At 38.2% G+C, this 22,971-nt stretch overlaps 1 protein-coding gene across 1 annotated transcript; it reads left to right on the top strand.

Annotated features, from left to right (window-relative positions):
* The first annotated feature begins 21,886 nt into the window (after nucleotides 1–21,886).
* Nucleotides 21,887–22,576, top strand: LOC107894686 (uncharacterized). Its single transcript, XM_016819938.1, has 2 exons — nucleotides 21,887–22,307; nucleotides 22,455–22,576. The coding sequence occupies exons 1-2, from the start codon at nucleotides 21,887–21,889 to the stop codon at nucleotides 22,574–22,576; spliced, it is 543 nt and encodes a 180-aa protein (XP_016675427.1).
* The last annotated feature ends 395 nt before the right edge of the window (nucleotides 22,577–22,971 follow it).

Genomic DNA, 22,971 nt, shown 5'->3' with positions numbered 1-22,971 from the left:
TACGACTATAAATGTGATCTTTGTATGTGGCTATGGAACTGAAAGTTGAATGGTCGATAAACATGTTGTGTTTGTATTCAAGTAATGTGAATGATATACTAATGTGTATTGTTATATATGTATATGTACATGAGAATTGAGAGTTATATAGCCGGGCTAAGTCCCGAAGAGCATTCGTGCTGGTGTTATATCCGGGCTAAGTCCCGAAGAGCATTCGTGCTGGTGTTATATCCGGGCTAAGTCCCGAAGAGCATTCGTGCTGGTGTTATATCCAGGCTAAGTCCCGAAGAGCATTCGTGCTGATGTTATATCCGGGCTAAGTCCCGAAGAGCATTCGTGTTAGTGATGTATCCGGGCTAAGTTCCGAAGAGCATTCGTGCTAGTGATGTATCCGGGCTAAGTTCCGAAGAGCATTCGTGCTAGTGATGTATCCGGGCTAAGTTCCGAAAAGCATTCGTGCTAGTGATGTATCCGGGCTAAGTTCCGAAGAGCATTCGTGCTAGTAATGTATCCGGGCTAAGTTCCGAAGAGCATTCGTGCTAGTGATATATCCGGGCTAAACCTCAAAGGCATTCATGCTGGAGTTATGAGGCACTGTGTGTGCAAGTTCTTCAACTGAGCACTATGTAACACCGCGAACCCGAGACCGTCACCGGAGTCGAATACGAGGTGTTAACAGACTTTTAAAAATTTTCCAGACACTGCCAATCTGCGTAATAGTCGCTTTAAAAATCATATCTTGAGTTCAGAAACTCGGAATCCAGTTCCGTAAATTTTTCCTGAAACTAGACTCATATACACATTTACATATTTTTTCTAGAATTTTTGGTCGGGCCAATTAGTACAGTTTAATAGTCAAAATCTCCCATGTTACAGGGATCGACTACCCTGACCTTTACGCATTACGACTTGGATATCTCCTTGTACAGGGATCCAATACTGATGTCGTTTGTTTCTATAGAAACTAGACTCAGAGAGGAATCTATACATATATGGTATGACTCCTAATTATCTCTGGTTAATTTATAATGAATTTCCAAAGTCGGAACAGGAAATCCAGAAACCGTTCTGGCCCTGTCTCACGAGAACCTGAATATCTCTTAACATACTGTCCGTATGATTGTTTCGTTACTTTCCTATGAAAGTAGATTTATCAAGGTTTGTTTACATAATTTATTTACTATTTAATTCCATTCCTGCTATTTTTAGTGATTTTCCAAATCTACCTCACTGCTGCTGTCAGCATCTGCCTTTAAGGTAGACTTTACCAATTTCATGGTTTCCATGATTCAACTAGCCCTTTTTGCATAAATAGCACAATTTATGAAAGTGATTAACCATTCCCATGGCCAATCCTTGTCAAGCATATCCACACCAAATGATTATAACATTATACTCAAACACATATAAGCCATTTTCGCATGGCTATCCAAAATTATACAAGTCCAAAGGGTCCACGACCCACAACAAACAGGTAGTCCTATACATGCCATTTCGAAGTTCAACCAAAATTGTACCAAAAGGGGGCTTTGATAGTGTGGGCGACTTTGACCTCAAGATCCCGAGTCCGATAGCTGGAGAACCAAATCTATAAAACAGAGGAGCAATGAAACGGAGTAAGCAATTCATGCTTAGTAAGTTTTGAGCAAGGAATTCCAGCACAACAAAAGTATAGCATTCATATGGCTAAACGGATAATTTCATATGCACAAATTTTCGATATCATACTTGCTTCACATTACCAACCCTTATGTACATACACAAAAGATCAACTCAGCCAAAGGCCGGTAGCTCGTTTATCAACTGAGCGAACACTTATTTGTAAGGGCTCAACTAAATTCAAGCACATACGAAACATACCTCAATGTTGGGATGTTTCGAGAGTATTAACTGGAATTTTACAGCAAGTTCATTCATTCCCAAATCACGTACCTTCGGAATTTAACCGGATATAGCTCCTCGTTCAAATGCCTTCGGGACATAGCCCGGTTATAGTAATTCGCACAAATGCCTTCGGGACTTAACCCGGATTTAGTAACTCACACAAATGCCTTCGGGACTTAACCCGGATTTAGTAACTCGCACAAATGCCTTCGGGACTAACCCGGATTAGTAACTCGCACAAATGCCTTCGGGCTTAGCCCGGAATTAGTATCTCGCACAAATGCCTTCGGATCTTAGTTCGGATATTGTCACTTAGTACAAGCCTTCGGGACTTAGCCCGGACATCATTCAAATAACCATGCACATTTAACAATAAATCATGGCCCATTCGTATTTCATTTTCGTTAGCAAAACACAAACACAAGACATTTATCATTCTTGCAAATTCGGCTCAATAGCCACACAAAGAGCATGATTTTAATTTGCTTAAAACATGATCTAATCACATCATAATTTAAGCTCTTTACTCAAGAACTTACCTCGGGTGTTGTCGAACGATTCCGATAACTATTCGACCACTTTTTCCTTCCCTTTATCGGATTTAGTTCCCCTTTGCTCTTGAGCTTAATTAAACAAATAAATTGATTTAATCATTTGAGCATCGAAAAGAGGAACACAAGGCACTTAGCCCATATTTATACATTAGACATTAAAGTCACATATGTACGGAATCATGAATCAAACTCAACATTTTAGCTAATTTTTTTCCCCTTGGCCGAATATGCATGTCTATTTTGGGGCCGATTTCAACACTTAATACATTCTACAAGTATGGTCACTTGTATTGACTAAACACCCTTTTGTTTCAAGTTCAAAACTTGGCTAATACACACATATACACACTAGTAAAGCATCCTCTCCCTTTCCATCAATTTAACACATGCATTGCTTATTAACATGCAAAGTTATATTCGGCCTTAGCACACAACTTGCTAGCCGATTCTTCTCCATTTAGCAACCAATGCACATATGTGCTCACTCAAAAATGCTAAAAAGGAGGTTCAAGAATCATCAAGCCACCATCACATGCATCATTAACAAGCTTTATATTTAGCATGCAATGGCATTAACACAAAATCCACCTAGGCCGAATCTTAGCTCATCTTCATGCCTCATCACCACAACATCAAACATCAACCAAGAATGATGCATCCATGGCCGAGTGTCATTTCCATCACATAGCAAGATTTAGACCATGGGCTAGGTAGAACTCAAGCTAACAACTAAATATGCATGAATCTCAAAGAATAATATCAAACATACCTCAATCTAGTTACATGCATGGCCAAACTTCCTCCTAATCCTCTTCCAAACCAAACATGAAGCAAGAACTCCTTCCTCCTTCCTTAGAATTTTCGGTCAAAGAGGATGAAAAAGGATGAACAAGTTTTTCTTTTCCTTTCTTTAGCTCACGGCAATGGGGGGGGGGAACAACTACACACATTTTTTTTGTATTCATCATACTCCTTTTCATTATTTTATGCCCATGCCCCTTATTTTATTTTTTTCCTACATACCTCACTAGGCCAACATGTTCCCAACATGTTTCCACCCATAGCATGGCCAACCACTAGCTCAAATTTTGGGTAATTTGACATGCAAACCCATCATTTTCACAACATGCATTAATAGACCATTTTAAATTAGCCTATCATATTTTCACCATGTCTCATATCAATCCCTATTTAATAATTTCTCATGCAATTGGCAAAATTGGAGAATGAAACTTCCACATACTCATGTACACACATAATAAGCATAGAATATGGAAATCAATTATTTTTTATGACTCGGTTTTGTGGTCCCGAAACCACTTCCCGACTAGGGTCAATTTTGGGTTGTCACAACTCTCCCCACTTAAGAAATTTCGTCCCCGAAAATCTTACCGGTAAATAGGTTTGTGTATCGTTCTTTCATCGAGCTTTCGGTTTCCCAAGTAGCTTCCTCGATCCCGTGTTTGAGCCATAACACCTTCACTAACGGAACCCTTTTGTTTCGCAACTCCTTCTCTTCACGAGCTAGGATACGCATCGGTTCTTCTTCATAACTCATATCGGCTTGAATTTCAACCTCTGATGGGCTAATTATGTGCGATGGATCAGATCGATAGCGTCGAAGCATCGAAACATGAAAGACGTCGTGAATCTTTTCAAGCTCAGGGGCAAAATCAATCTATACGCAACCGGACCAACTCGTTCAGAGATTTCGTACGGCCCAATGAATCTCGGGCTCAACTTGCCCTTACGGCCAAACCTGAGTACCTTTTTCCAAGGCGAAACTTTAAGGAACACTTTATCTCCCACCTGATATTCAATGTCCCTTCGTTTCAAATCCGCATATGATTTTTGACGATCTGTGGCTGCTTTCAGACTTTCACGGATTACCCTTACTTTCTGTTCGGCATCCTTAATCAAATCAACTCCGAAAATTTTACTTTCACCGAGCTCGGTCCAAAACAATGGTGTACGGCATTTACAACCGTACAAAGCCTCGTAAGGTGCCATCTTAATACTTGATTGAAAACTATTGTTGTAAGCGAATTCAATCAAAGGTAAATACCGTTCTCATGAACTACTGAACTCGAGGATGCAACATCTCAACATATCCTCAAGTATCTGAATTATCCGCTCGGATTGACCATCGGTTTGGGGGTGAAAAGCAGTGCTAAAATGCAGCTTGGTACCCAAAGCTTCTTGCAATTTCTTCCAAAATCGTGAGGTGAATCTCGGATCTCTATCTGACACGATAGAAATAGGTACCCCATGTAATCTCACAATCTGAGAAACGTACAATTCAGCTAGTCTATCCAATGAAAAATCCATACACACGGGGATAAAGTGAGCCGACTTAGTCAGTCTATCGACAACAACCCAAATCGCATCCTTCTTACTTGTTGACAATGGCAGTCCGGACACAAAGTCCATTGTGACTCGATCCCATTTCCACTCGGGTATCATGATCGGATGAAGTAATCCTGAAGGCACTTGATGTTCCGCTTTCACTTGTTGACATATTAAACATCTCGAAACAAGGTTGGAGATGTCTCGTTTCATACCATGCCACCAAAACCAACGTTTCAAATCGTTGTACATTTTCGTACTCCCCGGGTGACTTGACATTCGGCTACAATGGGCTTCGTTCAGAATCATCGAAATGAGTTCCGAACTCCTTGGAACACACAAACGACTTCTGAACCTCAAACAATCATCATCATCAATTTGAAACTCCGATTCCTTGTTCGGAGCACACTCAGCCCGTTTTGCAACCAATTCATCATCAACTTTCTGGGCTTCACGAATTTGATGAATCAATAATGGTTTGGCTTTTAATTCAGCAACTAACACATTGTCAGGTAGAACAGACAAATGCACATTCATTGCTCGTAAAGCAACCAATGACTTCCGGCTTAAGGCGTCCGCAACCACATTAGCCTTTCCCGGGTGGTAATCAATGACAAGCTCGTAATCTTTCAACAACTCAAGCCAACGTCTTTGTCGCAGATTTAAGTCTCTTTGAGTCATCAAATATTTGAGACTTTTGTGATCCGAAAATACATGGCACTTTTCACCAAATAAGTAATGTCGCCATATTTTTAAAGCAAATACGATGGCAGCTAGTTCAAGATCATGGGTCGGATAATTTTTCTCATGTGGCTTTAATTGTCTCGACGCATAGGCCACCACTCGACCTTCTTGCATCAATACGCAACCCAACCCAAGTAGGGATGCGTCACTATAAATGACAAACTCTTTGCCTGATTCGGGTTGCACTAAAATTGGAGCTTCAGTCAAATAAGTTTTTAGTTGATCAAAACTTTTCTGACATTTCTCCGTCCATTCGAACTTAACATCCTTTTGAAGTAGCTTCGTCATTGGTGTGGCTATCATCGAGAAACCTTTGACAAATCGTCGGTAATAACCAGCGAGTCCCAGGAAGCTCCGAACTTCGGTAATATTTCTTGGAGGCTTCCAGTTAAGTATGGCTGAAATTTTGTTCGGGTCAACTCGAATACCCGATGCGGATACCACATGACCCAAGAAGCTAACCTCTCTTAACCAGAACTCACACTTACTGAACTTAGCATATAACAGCTTATCCCGCAAAATTTGCAACACCAGTCTCAGGTGCTCAGCATGTTCGGTCTCATCTCTTGAATAGACCAAGATGTCATCAATGAACACAACTACGAACCGATCCAAATATGGTCTGAAGATCCGATTCATCAAATCCATAAATACCGCAGGGGCATTAGTGAGCCCAAACGGCATCACTAAGAACTCGTAGTGACCATATCTCGTTCTGAAGGCAGTTTTGGGTATGTCCGAATCTCGAATTCGCAACTGATAATAGCCCGATCTCAAATCTATTTTTGAGAACACTGAGGCTCCCTTCAGTTGGTCGAACAAATCATCGATACGTGGTAACGGATATTTGTTCTTTATCGTCACTTCATTCAGTTGACGATAGTCAATGCACAACCTCATGGTTCCGTCCTTCTTTTTCACGAACAATACTGGTGCACCCCAAGGTGAGAAACTTGGTCGAGCAAAACCTCTATCCGTCAATTCTTGCAACTGAGCTTTCAACTCTTTTAACTCGGTTGGTGCCATACGATACGGAGCTATCGAAATCGGCGTAGTCCCAGGTACAAGCTCAATACCAAACTCTACCTCCCGAACAGGTGGTAAACCCGGTAATTCTTCAGGAAAAACATCCGGGTATTCACAAACCACCGGCACAGATTCGGGTTTCTTTTCTAATTCTTTGTCATCAAGTACATACGCAAGGTATGCTTCGCACCCTTTCTTACATATTTCTGGGCCAACATTACTGATATTACAGCTGGCATCCCCTCAAAGTCCGTAGACTCAACTCGGATTACTTCGTTATTTGCGCACCTCAAATCAATAGTCTTGCTTTTGCAATTCACAACCGCATCATGCGCGGTCAACCAATCCAAACCAAGAATAACATCAAATTCATCAAACGGAAAAAGCATCAAGTCCGCCGGAAAACAGGAACCTCGAATTTCTAGGGGACATTTCTTACACACTTTGTCGACAAGCACGTAACGACCGGTAATAACATCAGGCGAAGAAGCATCCTCGCGGGCACGTATAGCATAAGCTCTAGCAGGCGCACGAGCCTCGGATCTGGTCGTAGCATCTCTAGATCCTCTCTGACCACCACTAGCATTGCTCGTATTTCCAGATGGTCTACCTCGAGCAGTGGTAGCACCCGGTTTCCCACTCTGATTTTCATTCTGTTCAGACAACCTCGGGCAATCTTTAATGAAGTGGTCAACTGATCCGCACTTGTAATAGGAGCGGTCAAGGAATCTACAACTCCCCGAATGCCATTTACCGCAATATCGACATTTCATTCTGTCTCGACGTTCATTCCCAACACTGGCGACCGAAGTGCCTCGTGTACCCTCAGGGGGTCGATCACGATCTCGTCTAAAAAGGCCCGAAGTACCTCTCGACCAGCCCACATCATCTCGAAATTTCTTCGATGCCTGTTGAAGAGACTTTCCCGAAGATCTTTTACGAAACTCTCCAGTTCCCTCATCAACTTTTTGTTTTTCTTTTCTAAGCTCTTCGGCTTTACAAGCTCGCTCGACAAGTACTACGAACTCTCGTATTTCAAGAACGCCAACGAACATTTTTATATCTTCATTCAGCCCATCCTCGAAGCGTTTACACATAATAGCCTCGGATGAAACACATTCCCGAGCGTATCTACTAAGTCTAACAAATTTTCGCTCGTAATCAGTAACTGACATAGAACCTTGCTTAAGCTCAAGAAATTCCTTCCGTTTTTGATCAACAAATCTCTGACTGATATACTTTTTCCGAAACTCAGTTTGGAAAAACTCCCAAGTTACTTGCTCTCGGGGCACAACAGAAGTCAGAGTACTCCACCAATAGTAGGCAGAATCGCGTAGCAAGGAGATAGTACACTTTAGGCATTCATCGGGTGTACAAGATAGCTCATCGAGTACCCGGATAGTGTTGTCCAACCAAAATTCAGCTTGCTCGGCATCGTCGCTATCCGTAGCCTTAAATTCAGTAGCCCCATGTTTTCGGATTCTGTCAACTGGGGGCTTATTTGACCTTATTTGGTCAGTTACCGGAGGTATTGTAGGTGCGGGGGGTATTAGTCGAGAATGGAGGTTGTGGAACAGCCGTATTAGTTCGAATGTATTGGTTGATCCAGTCATTCATCACGCTATAGAAAGCTTGTCTAGCTTCCTCATTCGGGTTACTAGCATTAGGTTGAGAGTCCGCCGGCGCTGTCCCTTGTGCGGGAGCAGGCGCTACACTCTCAAGATCATCAGCTACCTCTCGGTCGGGATCAGGATCCATTACTATAAATAAACACATTTACAATTGTCAGAAATCACCACACTATCAAGTAATCACATAAAATGGAATGTATAGCTAGACCCAACACATTACGGTAGTCCTAGAATCGACTAAACCGTAGCTCTGATACCAATCAAATGTAACACCCCGAACCCGAGACCGTCACCGGAGTCGAATACGAGGTGTTAACAGACTTTTAAAAATTTTCCAGACACTGCCAATCTGCATAATAGTCGCTTTAAAAATTATATCTTGAGTTCAGAAACTCGGAATCCAGTTCCGTAAATTTTCCCTGAAACTAGACTCATATTCCCATCTACATATTTTTTTCTAGAATTTTTGGTTGGGCCAATTAGTACAGTTTATTAGTCAAAGTGTCCCATGTTACAGGGATCGACTACCCTGACATTTGAGCATTACGACTTGGACATCTCCTTGTACAGGGATCCAATACTGATGCCGTTTGTTTCTATAGAAACTAGACTCAGAGAGGAATCTATACATATATGGTATGACTCCTAATTATCTCTGGTTAATTTATAATGAATTTCCAAAGTCGGAACAGGAAATCCAGAAACCGTTCTGGCCCTGTCTCACGAGAACCTGAATATCTCTTAACATACTGTCCGTATGATTGTTTCGTTACTTTCCTATGAAAGTAGATTCATCAAGGTTTGTTTACATAATTTATTCACTATTTAATTCCATTCCTGCTATTTTTAGTGATTTTCCAAATCTACCTCACTGCTGCTGTCAGCATCTGCCTTTAAGGTAGACTTTACCTATTTCATGGTTTCCATGATTCAACTAGCCCTTTTTGCATAAATAGCACAATTTATGAAAGTGATTAACCATTCCCATGGCCAATCCTTGTCAAGCATATCCACACCAAATGATTATAGCATTATACTCAAACACATATAAGCCATTTTCGCATGGCTATCCAAAATTATACAAGTCCAAAGGGTCCACGACCCACAACAAATAGGTAGTCCTATACATGCCATTTCGAAGTTCAACCAAATTGTACCAAAAGGGGGCTTTGATAGTGTGGGCGACTTTGACCTCAAGATCCCGAGTCCGATAGCTGGAGAACCAAATCTATAAAACAGAGGAGCAATGAAACGGAGTAAGCAATTTATGCTTAGTAAGTTTTGAGCAAGAAATTCCAGCACAACAAAAGCATAGCATTCATATGGCTAAACGGATAATTTCATATGCACAAATTTTCGATATCATACTTGCTTCACATTACCAACCCTTATGTACATACACAAAAGATCAACTCAGCCAAAGGCCGGTAGCTCGTTTATCAACTGAGCGAACACTTATTTGTAAGGGCTCAACTAAATTCAAGCACATACGAAACATACCTCAATGTTGGGATGTTTCGAGAGTATTAACTGGAATTTTACAGCAAGTTCATTCATTCCCAAATCACGTACCTTCGGAATTTAACCGGATATAGCTCCTCGTTCAAATGCCTTCGGGACATAGCCCGGTTATAGTAATTCGCACAAATGCCTTCGGGACTTAACCCGGATTTAGTAACTCACACAAATGCCTTCGGGACTTAACCCGAATTTAGTAACTCGCACAAATGCCTTCGGGACTTAACCCGGATTTAGTAACTCGCACAAATGCCTTCGGGCTTAGCCCGGAATTAGTATCTCGCACAAATGCCTTCGGATCTTAGTCCGGATATTGTCACTTAGCACAAGCCTTCGGGACTTAGCCCGGACATCATTCAAATAACCATGCACATTTAACAATAAATCATGGCCCATTCGTATTTCATTTTCGTTAGCAAAACACAAACACAAGACATTTATCATTCTTGCAAATTCGGCTCAATAGCCACACAAAGAGCATGATTTTAATTTGCTTAAAACATGATCTAATCACATCATAATTTAAGCTCTTTTACTCAAGAACTTACCTCGGGTGTTGTCGAACGATTCCGATAACTATTCGACCACTTTTTTCCTTCCCTTTATCGGATTTAGTTCCCCTTTGCTCTTGAGCTTAATTAAACAAATAAATTGATTTAATCATTTGAGCATCGAAAAGAGGAACACAAGGCACTTAGCCCATATTTATACATTAGACATTAAAGTCACATATGTACGGAATCATGAATCAAACTCAACATTTTAGCTAATTTTTTTCCCCTTGGCCGAATATGCATGTCTATTTTGGGGCTGATTTCAACACTTAATACATTCTACAAGTATGGTCACTTGTATTGACTAAACACCCTTTTGTTTCAAGTTCAAAACTTGGCTAATACACACATATACACACTAGTAAAGCATCCTCTCCCTTTCCATCAATTTAACACATGCATTGCTCATTAACATGCAAAAGTTATATTCGGCCTTAGCACACAACTTGCTAGCCGATTCTTCTCCATTTAGCAACCAATGCACATATGTGCTCACTCAAAAATGCTAAAAAGGAGGTTCAAGAATCATCAAGCCACCATCACATGCATCATTAACAAGCTTTATATTTAGCATGCAATGGCATTAACACAAAATCCACCTAGGCCGAATCTTAGCTCATCTTCATGCCTCATCACCACAACATCAAACATCAACCAAGAATGATGCATCCATGGCCGAGTGTCATTTCCATCACATAGCAAGATTTAGACCATGGGCTAGGTAGAACTCAAGCTAACAACTAAAATATGCATGAATCTCAAAGAATAATATCAAACATACCTCAATCTAGTTACATGCATGGCCAAACTTCCTCCTAATCCTCTTCCAAACCAAACATGAAGCAAGAACTCCTTCCTCCTTCCTTAGAATTTTCGGTCAAAAGAGGATGAAAAAGGATGAACAAGTTTTTCTTTTCCTTTCTTTAGCTCACGGCAATGGGGGGGGAACAACTACACACATTTTTTTTTTGTATTCATCATACTCCTTTTCATTATTTTATGCCCATGCCCCTTATTTTATTTTTTTCCTACATACCTCACTAGGCCAACATGTTCCCAACATGTTTCCACCCATAGCATGGCCAACCACTAGCTCAAATTTTGGGTAATTTGACATGCAAACCCATCATTTTCACAACATGCATTAATAGACCATTTTAAATTAGCCTATCATATTTTCGCCATGTCTCATATCAATCCCTATTTAATAATTTCTCATGCAATTGGCAAAATTGGAGAATGAAACTTCCACATACTCATGTACACACATAATAAGCATAGAATATGGAAATCAATTATTTTTTTATGACTCGGTTTTGTGGTCCCGAAACCACTTCCCGACTAGGGTCAATTTTGGGTTGTCACACACTATGTGTGCCAGATCAGTAGCTGAGGCACTATGTGTGTGAGTTCTTCAATCGAGCACTATGTGTGCGAGATTGGTAATTGAGGCACTATGTGTGCGAGTTCTTTAATCGAGTGCTATGTGTGCGAAATCAGTCAGTGGGCACTGTGTATGCTAAGTGTGTTTCATGTATGACCTCGTGTGAGACGATGGCATTGATTTGTAATAGTAAGTAAAACCTAAAGAGAAAATTCGTTAAACGGACTAAACACTGGTGAACTAATTAGAGTCGGAGATTATACAACATTGTGCTAAATTGGTAATGAAATAAGTTCGAGACATTAAATTGACAAGGTACGTGATATATATACATTATGAATATGAGATTCTCGGTATATGCAGTTATATGTGCTATTGTGAATAAACACTATTTTGTTAATCATGTTCAAAAAATTATTTTGACTAAGTTTCGACATTTGAAAGTTGGTAAGAATTTCTGATGAATGGTGATAATTTTTGATATTTGAGTTATTCAGGCCTTGTGCCTAGTAGATTTGGGACCGGTGAAGTGTATACTAGGCTAATAGCCTAATTAGTTGATGGCTATCGAGTCTATTCGGACTTTAGGTTAAGTAGGCTAGAACCTGTGTGTGGGGTTCGAGCCTATACCTAGTGGGTTCAGACCGATGAGTAAATTGTGTTATACTTATGTGTGTTATTACCGAAATGAAAAGTAAGTGAGTAAGTGTCAATTTTGTGGATCTCTGTGAATTATTATGATCAAACTAAGAAAGTTTTGTTAGTTAAAGCACTGAAGCGTAAGTTCGGAGTTGAGGAAACTAGGTGGGATCTAGAGAACTCAACGAGAGAAAGTTACCCTATCCTATTTGCCGGTAAGATTTTCGGGGACGAAAATCCCTAAAGGGGGAAGAGTTGTGACACCCCTAATGTGACCCTAGTCGGGAAGTGGTTTCGGGACCACAAAACTGAGTCATAAAAATAATTAACCGTCATATTTGATGCTTATTATATGTATATATGCATGTGTGAAAATTTCATATTTGAATTTTGTTAATTGTAAGTGAATTTTATTAAATAGGACTTATGTGAGAAAGTTTAGAAATGTGCTAGGCAAATGTAAAGTGGCCTATTAATGCATGCTATAAAAATGAAGGGTTTGCATGTCAAATTACCCAAAATTTGAGCTAGTGGCCGGCCATGCTATGGGGTAAAACATATTATAAACATTTTGTGTTAATATGTTGTGGGAAGAATAATAAAATATGAGGGGAGTGAGAGGAGAAACCAAAGTTGTTTCATCCTTGCTCCCCCATTTTGCCGTGACTTGAGGAAGGAAGAAGAAAGGAGTTCTCTTGCTTCATGTTCGGCTTGGATGAGGATTTGGAAGAGGTAAGTACCTTGAAATTCTTGGAAAATTATGTATAAAGAAGGTGGTTAGTTCAAGTTCTAATCATTCCATGGCTTGAGTTTTGATTGTTAGGAGGTTTGATATTCGGCCAAGTAGTTTGAAGCTCTTAGTACATATATTTTTCTTCTTTCTTGAAGGTTGAAATTGGGTTGTTCTTAAGGAGGTGCCGAATGTGGTCATTGAAGGGCCTTGAGGAACAATATGTGTGGCTTGGGTTATAACATTCGGCCATGGTAGAAAATGGAAGAGATAAATGGTTGTTAATTGTGATAGTTTAAGGAAATTGTAAGTAGTTTGAATAAATGAATAATAATAATAATAAATCATCTAGTGAATTGGTGTAGTTGCCGAATTTGAACTAGGAAGTTATTGAGTAATGTGTGCATTTTAAGTAATAGAATAGATTGAATGCTTGGAATGTGATATGTATGAATTATATGTTAAATTAAGGTTTGCTAAGCTAGCTATTAAGGTGAAGTGTAAATGTTAGTATTTGATTGCTAGTGTATATATATGTAATAGCCGAAATGAAGATGCTTGATGTCATGAATAAATGTTGTTTATATGTTTGGGAATTGAGTAAAAATTTGATGTTTAATCACTTAAGGATTCGGCATTGTTTAAGATAATTTACTTAAAATGTGATTTTGAATGTTATGAGTATTGGGATGTAAGTATATGTGTGTGCTTGATCATAGGAGCTTGCTATGAAATTTTGTTTGGTTGAGTGACGAATGGCCGAATGAACTATAGGCTAGGGTGGATAAATTTTTGTACATAAGTAGTGTGTGTGACTATTGGTTAATGAATATTCGGCATAATGGGGTTTATGAGTAAATGGCTAATGTGAAATTTGTATGAGATATATATATGTGTGAATATGTGGTAGTGCATAAAACAAGAAATCGATTAAATTGGGATGGTCACACATAGGTATATTCGGCTTGTAGTTTTATAAATGTGATATGAGTATTTTGTTTGTAAATGAGTAGTAAATATGTTAAGAATGGTTCTAAAATGTATATGGATGCCGTGTCTTTGTGTTTGATTGGGAAGTAAATTGTTTGATTTAGCTCAAGAGCTTAGAGGATCAAAGTCGGATAGGGGAAAAGAGAAAGTAAACGAATAGCCGTGGATATCTAGTCGTCGACCACTTCCGAGGTAAGTTTTAAGTGATTAAACGTTGAGTAAATTCAATCATAATAGGACATAATGAGTTGATTTAATAAGATATGATGTGGCCATGATATGTCTTAAACTCAAATGGTAAGTTCATAAGTCATTGGACTTGGAAATTTAAGAGCAAATTGTAATAATTTGCTTAGGACAGCAGCAGTAACGTGATTTTAGAAAATCACTATAAATTGTTGGTATGGAATTATAGGCTGAATAAAATATGTAATCAAAGCTTAATTAGTCTATTCTCTTATAAAAGAGACCGTGTAAGCAAAGAAATTTCCTATAAAGAGATATTTAAAGTTGTGTGAGACAGTGTCAGAATGACTCCGAAATCCCCAGTTCTGTATTTAGAAAATCATTATAATTTGTACAAAAATGGTTATAAGATAAAATTTATATGCTTAGACTCCTTAATGAGTCTAGTTTCAAATGAAATCACATATAACATATTTTGAATTCTGTACAATGAGAAATTTGATTCGTAGTGAAGAGTGGTCAGATTAGTCAAACAGTGAAACAGGGAAAACTTTAAGAAAAATCTGGTATTGATTGGACAAACCTAAAATTCTGAAAATTTTATGGATGGAAGATATATGAGTCTATATTCAGGTAAAATTAACGGCAATTGATTTTGAGTTTTTTAGCTCCAGTTATAAATAATTTAGTGACTATTGCTCAGGAAAACAGCTTGTAGTGAATATGTGAATTTGTTGTGAACATTGATGAAACTATTTGAGTTGCTTTTAAGCTATTGCTGAAATTGATGTACAAGATAAATATATGTGTGTGGTAAAGCCGAATGGCTAATGTGAAATATGTATGAGATATGTATATGTGGTAAAGCCGAATGGCTAATGTGAAATATGTATGAGATATGTATATGTGGTAAAGCCGAATGGCTAGTGTGAAATATGTATGAGATATGTATATGTGGTAAAGCCGAATGGCTAGTGTGAAATATGTATGAGATATGTATATGTGGTAAAGCTGAATGGCTAGTGTGAAATATGTATGAGATATGTATATGTGGTAAAGCCGAATGGCTAGTGTGAAATATGTATGAGATATGTATATGTGGTAAAGCCTAATGGCTAGTGTGAAATATGTATGAGATATGTATATGTGGTAAAGCCGAATGGCTACTGTGAAATATATATATGAGATATGTATATGTGGTAAAGCTGAATGGCTAGTGTGAAATATGAATGAGATATGTATATGTGGTAAAGGCGAATGGCTAGTGTGAAATATGTAGGAGATGTGTGTATATTGTGGCCGAATGACCAAATGTGAAAGGTGTGTATTATTAGATATTTGATGAGGCAAATGAATTACAAATATGACAGTCGATGTGAATGTTGTAACATGTGATTAAATGTACATGAAACTTGGAAATATATTCCGGGTAAGACCCGATGACTACGTGTGGAGATTATGTCCGGGTAAGACCCGATAACTACGTGTGGAGATTATGTCCGGGTAAGACCCGATGACTACGTGTGGAGATTTTGTCCGGGTAAGACCCGATAACTACGTGTGGGGACTATTCGAGCTAAAGGTTTCGCTGAAGATTCGAGTAAAGCATAAGATTATACAACTTCACAGTAACAATTGGTAATAAATACGTTCAATGCGTTAAGCTGGTCAGGTATGTATTTTGAGATTATATTTAAGCTTGATTTGGACTAAATCACAAGGTCGTTATGTGATGCATATGTGAGTAAAGCAATAAGACTGTCTTTAGTATTTACCTAAAGGAACGTTCTTTATAAAAAAAAATTCAAAATTTTTACTGTTCGGATATGAGTTTCAAGTCCGGTAATGCCCCTTTACCTATTCCGACGACGGATACAGGATAGGGGTGTTACAAAGGCACACGGGCATGTCTTGTGGCCGTGTGAGCAAGTCAGTATGTATGCTCTGTTTTGACATGGCCTAGACACACGAGAGTGTCTAATGCCGTGTGAGGCACACGGTCTGTTCACATAGGCGTGTGACCTTTGTAACTTAGAAAAATTGTTTAGTTTTGAAAAATTTTGTATGAGATTGGTTTAGTCTTGACCCCTTCCTAAAGCATGTTTAAGGTCTTGTTGACCTAATAAAGGGACTTTATGATGATGTTTGACTATGATACTATGATGTGTGAATGATATTTGTGAATTGATTATAAAATGTTCCAATATGTCCGGTAATACCTCATAACCCTACTTCAGCGATGGATACGGGTTAGGGGTGTTACAAAGTCTACCTAGATCACATAGGACTTTTCGACTTGTAACATACTAAGGCTTGGGACATGTATGGATTTCAAGAGTGATAAGGATAAAATAGTTTTGAGCATGAAGTTAGTTTGGCATATCATATTGTCCTTTATTTTTCCTCTTAGTAACCCTTTCCCGCTCATCGCCTTATGTCTTATTCTCTCACCTTCCCTATTTCTCCATATAAGAAGTCACAGCATAAGCTAACAATCATGGTTAGCTCACGAGTTTTTTGTGTACTAATGAACGAGCTTTTCTACTTTTGTGACATTGCCCCATTTTCTTTTTCTAATACATCTCACACACAAATGCCTTTTCTTTTCTAGCACTTTTTTCACTAGTTTTGATTTTCTTTTTGAATTTTTCTTTTGTTGCATATTTTAGGTAACCTATAATCACTATAACTCACTAATCCCTCCTATTTCACTCTATTTTTACAAAATCCACCATAATGTATCTACTTCACCCTCAATAAATATGGCCAGATGTCTATAGTCGTGCAGTTCAGGACTAACAAAAAGGGATGAGTGCAAATTTATATTTTGGCTCGGGTTTTGTATAATGGTTCATCAAGAAGTGATTTTTGGCTCAAAAGAGAGGTACTACAGATAAATAACAAGGTTAGCTTTCTGGCTCAGGGTGTATTCCAAACAATGTCTTAGGTCATCCCTAGGTATCTCAACATTAAAAAATCTAATCAACCAAATAACCACGAATTCAATAATTTATCATTCATACTAGCATACTCATGTCCCTATATTTTCTGTATCATTTGGTACATTCAATTGCTTTAATGCCTATTTACAGTGTAATATATAAAACTTAGTAGTCTAATAATAAAAAATATAAAATCACCTATCCTTATGCCAAAGTTAATGTAAATACAAGCAACTTATGTACATGCTCCAATCACTTGTATTTCTACAAGCTCAAGCACACAAATGACAAGAAAAATCAAGGAAAAACACAAAAAGTTAAAAAAATTTTCTATGTTACCCCTAAACTTTAGATGACACATTGTCCTTAATGTGTAGCCCCTAATAAGATAAGGAAAGAAGTAACTCAAATGATTATGATGGTTCCATTGGCCAATGGTGGGTACTTCCTCCATTGCTCATAGACAACTCTAATTATTGTGCATCTACTTTGTAGGGGTATTTTATAAATAATTTAATCTCGTTAATTATAACAAATTACAATGCCATAAATTAACAAAAACAAATAAAATACTAAAAAAACTGCTTTAAATTTCCTAATGCTCACCCACTCCTTTTTAACCATTGTAGATAAGTAGTGCCAGTGTGGTCTCGAAGGGTGATTCAAGCCAGAGCTTTATTTGCTATTAGTAGGTGCTCTTTTATTATTTGTGTTTTTGGGAATAAAAGGAAATGTGGTGGATTTGATATTGGTTTTGTTATGGTTTTTAGTTGATTGCATGCCTATTATTCTTAATGATTTGTGGACTTAAAATATGATGTTTGGGACTACTATATGATACATTTTGGTGTTTAGTTTATGAGGCAATTGATGCATGTTGTTTAGAACTATTTTGGAATGTTTTATATATGGTGTTTTTAAGGTTTGAAGTAGAGATATCGATATCAGGTTTTAAAAATGATACATCTAAAATTTTTGAAGTGTAGCATGTCAGTTTTGCTAGCTGGTATCAATATTTTATCACAAGTATCGATACTTGGGGTGAAATTATTGATACCTATTCTTTAGTACCAATATTTTCCAATTTTTGTGTTTTTAATACGAGAAACAATAAGCTAGTTTGGTATAGATTTTCCGAGCGATATCGATACCACTTGAGAGAATTATCGATACTGCCTTTTTAGTATCGATACCTAGATAACAATTTTGGGAAATTTTGCTAAATGGTCCTTACTCAAGTTTAGTACTTATTTTATGTTTCTTTAATGAATGCTTGACATGTTTTATTGATAAAAATTAAATGCATGACTTACGATTCATGTGAATGCTATGATAATAAGAAAAATATGCATGCGTAATAATATGAAGATTTGAGATGAACATGATGCGAGACAGTGATGTAACGTCCTAGTATTCGGGCTCAGCAATCGGGTTGGGTATAGAGTGTTACATTTGGTGGTATTAGAGCCTAGGTTCAATAACATTTGGACCTAGGTGATTGTTGATGATATGCTAATTAGGGTTTCGTAACCCATGGATTTATATATCAATGTAATTAAATTATTTTAAACACTTGAATTGCGTGAGATATCTCTTGTTGTGATGTATGTGGGGTAGGAATGGGAACACATTACCTTGAATCATAAAATTGGTTGTAGGAGCAAGACTTAGATCATTGCCTCCGCCACTCAGACCTTTTTTTTATTTGTTTGTGTATTTAGATTAGTTTGATATGTGTTCTAGACGTGTGAATTCAAGAATTAGTGCTCAAGAGGATGATACATCCTCTGTACCTCTTGTGCTATCGCGTAGAGTGAACATCCTTGATGAGGGTGTAGGCCTTCTGATGGAAGCGATAATTAGAGCGTTTCAGCAGATTGCTGGTGCTAACTCTACTCATACACCTGTGAATCATGGGTTGCCGCTTGAACGTCTTTGGGCATTAGGTGGTAAAGAGTTTTATTGAGTTAAAAGGACTGATTCGACCGTAGCTGAGTACTGGTTGGAGGGATTTGAAAGGATCTTGGAGCAGATGTGATGTTCTGATGAAGAGAAATTGGGTTGCATAGTGTCCTCACTCAATAGTGAAGCTTAAAGTTGGTAGAATACTGTCAAGAGAGGTACAACTGCTGATCGTCTAAGTTGGGATTATTTCTTTAAGGTTTTTAGGAGGAAGTTCATTGGCGAACAATATATATAAGCTCGTAAGTAGGAATTTTGTGGACCTTGTACAAGGTGGTTTGTTTGTGGCCGACTATGAGGCAGAGTTTGTGCAACTTAGTCAGTATGCTCCTGAGATGGTTTTTCTGAAAAGGATCATTGTAAGAGGTTCCATTTTGGGCTCAATTGTGAGATTTGGGTTTACTTGGTGGCCCAAAATGTTGAGTTGTTTGATGAGCTTGTGGAAAAAGTCAAAGTTGTTGGGGAGACTTTGGCTGAGTCAGCTTGTTCTGTGGTGCCTGAGACTGGTAAGAGGGCTTTTTATGGTGCTTTGGGATGACCGCCCAAGAGAAGGTGACATAATTATAGTTTCGATAGGGGTGTGAGACATGGGTCTCAATCTAGTCAGTCTAAACAGTAGAGTAACATTGTGGCTAACACTGGTGGTTTGACCGGTGGTTCTGGATAGCCGTTTTGTGCTTATTATGAACGTAGAAATCCTGAAGAGTGTCATAAGTTGATGGGTGGATATTATAATTGTTGTTTGGAAGAACATTTTCTGAGGGATTGCCCGAATAGAGTTAAGGTTTCACAGACTCAGAGTTCGGCACATGTTTCTACGCCTGCTAGGGGCCAAGGTCGTGGTAGAGGTAATGGGAGACTGATTGGACAGCGAATTTTTGCTCACACTATTACTTCATAAGTTGATTCTGGAGGTCCATCTTGGGTTTAAGCTGTTAGGGAACCTGAGGATCAAGATCTAACTGATGTTATTATAGGTACTTTCACTTTGTAATCAATTCCATTGTTTTCTTTGATTGATTTTGGTTCTACACATTCGTATATTTTGAGCAAATTCACTTGTAAGTTAGGGATTCTTGTAGAGATGATTGATTTGGGTATGACTGTAATTAGTTCCTTTGGGGATAGTGTTATTATGAATAAATTTTATTGTAGATGCCCCATTTTGATACAAGGGCACGTTTTCTCAATGGATCTCATGGAACTACCATTCTATTTTTTTGATGTATTCTGGTATGGATTGGTTAACTAAACATAAGGCTAAGGTAGGGTCTGAGATGAAGCGAATTACTTTGAGGAATAGTGATGGGGTGGAAATTGTTGTGGTTGGTGAAAGACTGAGATTTTTGTCTAATGTAGTTTTGACAATGAAGGTTGAAAATATGATGGGGAAAGGTTGTGAAGCTTACTTAGCTTACGTGATGAATTCGATTAGTAAGGAGTTGAGATTTTAGGATATTCGCACCATTAGGAATTTTCCTAATGTGCTTCTAGAAGAGCTGCTTAGCTTACCACCGGATCGAGAAGTGGAGTTTGGAATTTAGCTTTATCGTGGTACTACATTGGTGTCTATTGCACTTTATCGCATGGCACCAAAAGAGCTTAACGAGTTAAAGATTCAATTGCCAGAGTTGCTTGATAGAGGGTTTGTTCGACCGAGTGTATCACCGGTGGGTGCATCGATTTTGTTTGTGAAGAAAAAAGATGGTACAACGAGGATGTGTATTAATTATAGGCAGTCGAATAAGTTGACCATTAAGAAAAAAGTATCCTCTCCTCGAATTGATGACTTTTTTGATCAGTTTCAAGGTACAATGGTGTTTTCAAAAATTGATCTTAGATCTAGGTATTATCAGTTGAAGGTAAAGGAGTCTAATGTTTTAAAAACTACTTTTAGTTATGGGCATTATGAGTTCTTGGTGATGCCATTTGTTTTAACTAATGCCCCTACTGCGTTCATGGATTTGATAAATTGAGTGCTCCACTCGTACATGAATTAGTTTGTGGTGGTCTTCATAGATGATATTTTGGTGTATTCTCGTTTTGAGGAGGACCACGACGAGCATCTAAGGGTTGTTTTGTAGATTTTGAAGGATAAGTAGTTGTTTGATTAGTTAAATAAGTGTGAATTTTGGCTTAAAAAAGTGGCTTTCTCAGGTCATGTTGTTTCAACAGAAGGGATTTGAATGGATCCTAAAAAGATTGAGGCAATTTTGGAATGGAAACCGCCTAGGAGTGTTACAGAAGTTTAGAGTTTCTTAGATTTGGCTGGTTATTATAGTAGATTCATTGAAGGGTTTTCCATTATTGCTACACCCTTAATGAAACTACTTCAATTAGATGCAGTGTTTGAATGGACTAATGAAAAGAAAAAGACTTTTGAATAGCTTAAAGCAGTGTTGACGAAGGCACTTGTGTTAATTCAACCAGAACCTGAAAAATATTTTATGGTTTATAGTGATGCTTCATATTCGGGTCTTGGTTGTATTTTGATGCTAGAGGGTAAAGTTGTGGCTTATGCTTTCAAGTAGTTGAAGATGCATGAGCACAACTATCCTGCCTATGATTTGATATTAGTTGTTGTGGTGTTTGCAATTAAGATTTGGCTTCATTATTTGTATGGAGAAAAGTGTGTGATTTACACGGATCATAAGAGCCTTAAGTACCTCCTCACCCAAAAAGGAGTTGAATTTAAGGAAAAGGTGTTGGATTGAACTTTTGAAGGACTATGTCTCTGTGATTGAGTATCATCCTGGCAAAGTAAATGTTGTTGTTGATGCATTGAGTAGGAAATCGATGACGAAGTTGAGAGCTATGTTTGCGCGCTTGATTTTGGCTAGTGATGGTTGTTTGTTAGCTAAACTTCAAGTGAGGCCGACTTTGGCTCAACAAACTAAGGAGAAGCAACCTTTAGATGGAGATTTGTTGAAGAGGATTCCTCAAGTTGAGCATGGTGTTAAGGAAGATTTTGATGTTGATGCAAAAGGTATCTTGAATTTCTGTGGTAGATTGTGTGTGCCACAAGATGAGGATTTAAGACAAGTGATCCTTACTGAGGCACATAGTAGCCCTTACACTATACATCCCTGTAAAGGTAAAATGTGCCATGATCTTCGTAAGATTTATTGGTGGCTTGGGTTGAAGCGTGATGTTATGGATTTTGTGGCTCGATGTTTGGCTTGTCAAAAGGTGAAAGCTGAACATCACTTTCCTTCGAGTTTGTTGCAACTAATTTCAATCCCTGAATGGAAGTGGGAAAGGATTACTATAGATTTTGTTTCGGGTTTTCCACTGACTCCATTGAAGAAGGATTCTGTTTGGGTTAGAGTAGATCAATTTTTGAAGAATGTGCATTTCTTGGCAGTGCGTACCAATTATTCTTTGTATAAGTTAGCAGATTTGTACATTGCAAAGATTGTACGTCTTCATGGTGTTCCGATATCTATCATCTCTGATAGAGATTCACATTTTATATCAAGGTTTTGAAAGAGCTTGCAAGAAGGGTCAAAACTTACTTATAGCTTATCACCCCCAAACTGATGGCCAATCAAGAGGGTAATTCAAGTGTTAGAAGATATGTGGCGGAGTTGTGTGATCGAGTTTAGTGGTAGTTGGGAGCAATATTTGCCTTTAGTAGAGTTTGCATACAACAATAGTTTCCAAGTGAGTATTTTTGAGGTGTTGTATGGTATGAAGTCTAGGACTCATTTGTATTGGACAGAGCTATATGAAAAGTAGGTTGTTGGACTAGAATTAGTTTGAGAGATCGAAGAGAAAGTGAAGATGATATGTGAAAGGTTGAAAGTAGAAACTGATAGGTAGAAGTCTTATACGGATTTGAAATGTTGAGACATCAAGTTCCAAGTTGGTGATAAGGTGTT

Source organism: Gossypium hirsutum, chromosome A13 (assembly GCF_007990345.1).
Source record: "Gossypium hirsutum isolate 1008001.06 chromosome A13, Gossypium_hirsutum_v2.1, whole genome shotgun sequence".
Classification (NCBI taxonomy): Eukaryota; Viridiplantae; Streptophyta; class Magnoliopsida; order Malvales; family Malvaceae; genus Gossypium; species Gossypium hirsutum.
The sequence above is the reverse complement of the archived record's forward strand: the minus strand, read 5'-3'. Positions and strand labels throughout refer to the sequence as shown.